The sequence below is a fragment of the Lissotriton vulgaris genome, chromosome 7 (genome assembly GCF_964263255.1).
Source record: "Lissotriton vulgaris chromosome 7, aLisVul1.2, whole genome shotgun sequence".
Lineage (NCBI taxonomy): Eukaryota > Metazoa > Chordata > Amphibia > Caudata > Salamandridae > Lissotriton > Lissotriton vulgaris.
This window is the reverse complement of record NC_141695.1, coordinates 1,298,644,367-1,298,650,366: the sequence shown is the minus strand read 5'-3', so window position 1 is coordinate 1,298,650,366 and position 6,000 is coordinate 1,298,644,367. Positions and strand designations below refer to the sequence as shown.

Sequence of the window (6,000 nt, the reverse complement as noted above, 5' to 3'; positions counted from 1 at the left end):
TTTACTCTTTTGTTTATTGATTTATTTATATATTGATATATTTATAAGGATTCTATGTGCAATATAGTTCACAGTCTACCTTTCATTCTATGATGATGACCAACTATGCACCAACGTATTGATGTATCTGCATTAATGCTGTAATTTATGTGCTATCTGGGACAAAGAAAGAAGAAAACAGACTACAATGAGGTGCATCCAAAATATTCCCATAAAGTGTTTTCTTTATGTTTATGCATCACGTGGTGTTTGTTAAAAAAAATGCATTTAAAAACCATGGCGATATGTGTTCCTACGTATGTGAGCAATGACTATAGCAGTCAGAAACGCGTCAGATCATGATTAAATAAAGGAAGAACAAGCCTTATCTGTGGTTCGTGTCCCCTCACTTTGCCGTTTAGAAATTGGAGTGGAATTGGATTCACAGTTTAAAATGTATAGCATTGTATGTTATCATTTTAATAATATTTTATATGAAGTTTAATAGTGTGATTATTAAAGTTTTGGTGTTTTTATATCTGTATATCTAATAATACAGATTTCTAATAATTATAATGTGTGTAGTTTCATTTTATGTAGTGAAAAGACGTTTTGGAGTTAAGTTATGTTCATTTTAGTTAATTTTGCAAATGTCAATATTTCAAGAAAATTGATGTAAGTGTAATCTATATTTTGGTTTTCGATATTTATGTCATTTTACTCTTTATTAAATGAACATCAATATTTTTGTTAACGATATTTATGTTTTTGATAATGTGTTATTCTATATTTTTGCTGTACGATATTTTTTTGTTCGATATTTGTGTACTTTCTTTAATAAGTATTGATATTCGATATTATTGTCATCGATATTTTTGTGCAGCTATTTTGGCAACTCATTATATTGATCATCGATATTCTGTCAGTGGTTCAAGAAAGACAAACTCTGTAAATTATGTCGGTATCTAAGACACATTAATAGCATTGCAGTGTCATAGGTGTGCAGCTCAAAGTTCAAGATCATAGTGGTTCCTGTGGAATGATATACTATGAGGTTATGAAACATAAGTACAATCGTAATATAGAGGGTTAGATAATGGCAGACCGCGAAGGAACCACTAACACACCGATTCCAGTGTAGTATATTTTATGGATTTTTTAAACAATAAAGTTAGGAGTAAACATTATACATCGAAACAACATTTTTTCATAGAGTCCCAAGTGACAATGTAAATATTATATACAAGGTTTCCACAGTTTGTGCAAGTTGACCATTATCAAAATAATTCCATGTGAACAGCAGCTATAGGCAATGATATGTGCTGGGAAAATGGTTTGCTTCTTCTGTTTGTCAACAGCCTTTCGACCCTCAAAACAATGTGGGGTCTCTTCAGAACTATTGATGATTGCGCAGCCTTGTGAAAATGATGTGCCACACGTGAAGTACAGAGGAAATAGGTTTACATGAGGACCCGTCCGGGTACTCAATGTGAGGACAGGCTGTCAATCCAATGGGGTATGTAGGTAGGCCAGAGGGGCTCAATTGATTTTACACCACAGCCGTAGCCTTGTAGAATCCTTTCGTTGATTAACAGTGACAATGCACTGAGAGTTTTCTCGGTAGAAGATTAGAAAAGCGAGACAGCGCTCCGCGTTTAGATTCAGAAAAAGCAGCGTCAGTCAGCTTGATCGGGTACAATGACATTGTACCCGATCAAGCTGACTGACGCAGCTTTTATTGAATCTACAGGCGACACAAATTTGCTTGTTTATACATATCTGTTGTATTAATGTGCATCACTTACAAATGTAGATGCTAATGACATAAAATGTAATCATTTTTGCATCAGACATTGACAAGTGTGATGCTCTGGCTTAGGAGACAACCAATCACTTCTCACTGTTATGACAGCAAACATAAGTTTCGATACATTGCAGCTTTGTTTTGTACAAAATGTATACAAACTACAGTCCTTGAGTAACTGTGCATACAGTATTGGAAGATGTTACCTGATAGTTTGCACTTTTTGACTCGCGATAGAGGTCTTCTATATCAACTTGTTTTTATAATCCAACAGAACAAAAATGAATCACTTGCACAATCAAACATTTCTATTATGACAGAAACTCTGAATTGAATCAAACACATGTACAATAGTTCACATTTTTATGTACTTTTCAGTGCTACTTTTGATTTTGACATTAAATAGTTACGTGTGTTTCTGTTTGGTCGCCAAAATATTATGAATACTTTTGGTGCAAATATACAAAAGAGGAGACCAGCACTAGATGCCAAAATGGCAAACATTTCAGCAGCAACCAAATACTTTCCCTTTGTGCTCATATAGGCTGGAATGAATGATAACCAGACACTGACAAACACAAGCATGCTGAATGTGATGAACTTGGTCTCGTTGAAGCTGTCAGGTAAGTTCCTGGCCAGAAAGGAAACCAGGAAACTCACGCTGGCCAAGAGTCCCATGAAGGCCAACATGCTGTAGAACCAAACGATGGAGCCCTCGTTGCATCCCAGGATTATCTCTTTCATGGTAGGGCTTGTGCTGTGCTCTGGGAAAGAAGGGGACGTTATCAACCAAGTAGCCCCAATAATCACTTGAATTAGAGTGCAGGTCAGTACGATGCTGTAGGCTACTTTTGGACCTAAGAAAATCTTGAGATTGCTTTTGGGGTTTGTGGCTCTGAAGGCAATGACAACAGTGATTGTTTTAGCAAGCACACAAGAAACACACAGGGAGAAGATGACTCCAAAGATTATTTGGCGCAACATGCAGATCAATTTCATGGGACGGCCAATGAAATTCATTGTACAGAGGAAGCACAGCATGAGTGAGACCAGCAGGATATAGCTGATGCCACGATTGTTAGCTCTCACCACTGCAGTGTCCCTGTACCAAACGAAGACCACAAAGACACAGAATGCGTTTAGGCAAAGGAAAATAGATATCAATGCTAAAGTTAAACCAAGAACATCCTTGAAGGATAGAAAAGTAACAGACTTCGGTATGCATGTGTCTCGCGAATCGCTGGACCAGTGGTCATCAGGGCATGTCATGCAGTCTGAAGAATCTGAAAGAGACAATATAGCCTAAGATCATGACAGTTTCATCACAATAGTACTTTGTTTCAGTTATCTTAATGTCATTCAGGATAAAAAGAGTAAGCAAAGAATTCTGGGAGTAATAACATTTTCATCAAGATTTAGCTGATGACTTATTAGAATATAAAATGTGAAGTTCAATGCTTGTTCGCAGAGTGTAGAATCTCACTAAGAAGTATGGTCCAGATTTATCAAAGGTTTTATGTTGCCCTTGCACCATGCAGGGGGTTGCAGAGCAACACAAAACCTAGAATGAGATTTACCAAGCCACTCAAGGCCACCTTGCATGGCACTGCATGGCTTGGTAAATCTGAAATAACACAAGGCAGCATACATCGCTGACTTGCGTTACTCTGCTTGGTGCTGGGATTACATGGGTGGAGCGTGGGTATTCCCACGCATCCACCCACATATTCCTAAGCATTGCCAGATTTACCAACATGGGAAAACCTGGTAATGCTTCAACACTGTAGGCCTTCCCACCAGAGGTGCAGTGAGCAGAAATATATTTTTTCTCCTTGTTGTTTCCTCTTTCATCAAACTGCACCACACTTAGAAAGAGGAAAGTCCTCTAAGAATTGTCTTGTGCAGGAAGGTGTCCCGTCATGAACAAAAAACAATCCTTCCTATAATGCAGGCACCCTTGCTCCTGCATTTGAGCTAGGCTGCAGATTGTGCGCCAACACAGGCAGAGGACAGAAATGTGCTATGTCTTGATAAATACAGAAGATTTCCGCCCTCTCTCTTACACACAGAACAGCAATTTGCCTGGCTGCTCTTTGTTGCATGACAAATTGATTAAAATTGCCCTAGATGTATTTTAGGAAGAAATCACAGACCATACATTATATAAGCACGTTTGTTTGGAAAAGGTAAACTAATCAGTCCATTCTGTAACTTCGAAACATTAATTTATATTTGGGTAGATGCATATTCAATGCTAAATCTGCATTATACATACGCATATTATGTCAGCCCGATATGACATTATATAGCTGCAGTAAATGTAGTGCTTTTATATAGCGCACAAATCTCCCCCAAAGGGGTCTCAAGGCGCTGTGCACATACTGCTGTGGAACCCTTCCTGACCTTTCCCTGTGAAGTGCCCACTTCTGGGCAACCCCAAGGTGAAGCCAGGCATCTTAGCACTGTTGGGGCCGTTGTGGAGATTAAGCAAGCTATTGTCCAGAGTTGCAGAGTGGGACCCATGATTAGAATAGGCACCAAGGCGAGAATTATCAGGTCCGGGGAAATTGTGCCCAAGACCCGCCAAGGCAGGAATTGAACCCTGGTCCGGGCCAGACCTCTGCATCAGGGTCTGCCGCTCTAACCATTGAGCCACACTTCTCCACTACAGTTTTGTAAAAAACATGAAGTAACCCCAATAGTTTAAAAAACATTTTATTTCTGAGTACAAAGTGCCTGTGCAGTCACACTCCTTCACCGTGGTTGCAAAACAAACTCCAGTGGTAATAAAGTGATCGATAAGTGTTTTTAAAAACTAAGGGGGATATGTACAATGAAGTGGCGGAGCGTGTCGTTAGCCTCCTTGGTTTAACGACACGCTCTGGCACTTCGGAAATGTAAGGCTGCACCATTTTTACAAGAATGTGGTGCAGCCTTGCGTTTCCCATGCGATGGCGCTAAGTTTAATAACTTAGCGCCAACGCAGGCACCCTTGCACCAGAGTGCACACATAAAAGTTACAAAATTGCATATTTTTTAAAGTTTTGTGTTGTAATTTCACTCCTCCCACCTGGTACCTTCCTTTCCCCCTCCTCTCCATTGTTAAATAGAATGCTCCCACTGTGGTGTTCTGAAGGCTACCTTAGAATGTTGGTGTGAGGCACCTTCAGGCTGTGACCGGAGTGGAGCAGTGGAGACGGTGAATAAATATACTTGTCCCCATAAGGATCTTGTGCTTCTTCCACCACAGATCAACTTTGTAACACTGGTGACGAGCTGGCTTGCATAAGGGGGCAAATTCCGTCTCCGTCTCCTTCCCTTTTCTTTACTCCATGGATCACATGCTTTAAGATACTGTCTTGAATATTTTCACAAGGTGCCTCATCATCGTATCCGACATATTGTCTGCACTTCTGGTCTTTACTACATAACTGAGATCCACTATTATCTCACAGACATTCAGCCCCGGGGAAATTTTGTTTCTCTCACCATTAAGCTAATCTGCTGAGGCTTCCGACAGCTGTGTCTATCTTTGCAGCTGTTTTGGGGAGGTGCAACTGCTGTGGAAAACTCGCACGTCTCCTCCTTGCTGTTATGTCGTGGGGCCCTAGGCCCACATGGTGCAATAACTGCGACACAGACACCAGTAACTTAGTACGTTAATGAGCCACGAGCTCGAGCGCTCGGCCCTCTTTATTAACTGTGTCACGTGATGTCATGACATCAGTGGTGGGTGGGTGTTTAGTGTAGGCTGACAAATTTAACCCTTGCCTGTGTCTGCTAGGACACAACATTCCTCCCAAAATTTAATAAAAATTAAGGAAAAGACAAAAGTCCAAACCTGTGGGGGAAAGTACATAAATATACAGTAATTACAAATTTACACTGAGTCTCTTCAGCTGCTTGCTTGATGGTGATGAAAATTGCTGCTGAAATTTTAGTTCTTCTTGGCTTGACATCTTGATTCTTGGTGGGCGTGCGCTTCTGGACTTACACCGCGGAATTGTGTTAGTCAGTCCACTGAGATCTTGCTTTTGAGGGTGACGCCAAACAGGATAACCAGATGTTAGACTAGGACGATGTTGTCTTCTGCTGGTCCGTCGGTTTCTTCACTGTCAGCAGCTTGGCTTCACATTGCAAGGATAGAGTGTTTGAAGGACATTCTTCTCACTAGGATGTCCCTCTCGCGGGTATTCTCCTGCCACGAGATATACCGG

General features: G+C 40.5%; 1 protein-coding gene across 1 annotated transcript in view; it reads right to left on the bottom strand.

Moving 5' to 3' along the window:
* Positions 1-2,146: 2,146 nt before the first annotated feature.
* LOC147703535 (vomeronasal type-2 receptor 26-like) overlaps positions 2,147-6,000 on the bottom strand; it is a 246,363-nt gene continuing 242,509 nt past the window's right edge. The window contains exon 3 of the mRNA XM_086928924.1: positions 2,147-3,066. Within this exon, the coding sequence (XP_086785050.1) occupies positions 2,147-3,066 (920 nt within the window). The remainder of the gene's footprint in view (positions 3,067-6,000) is intronic.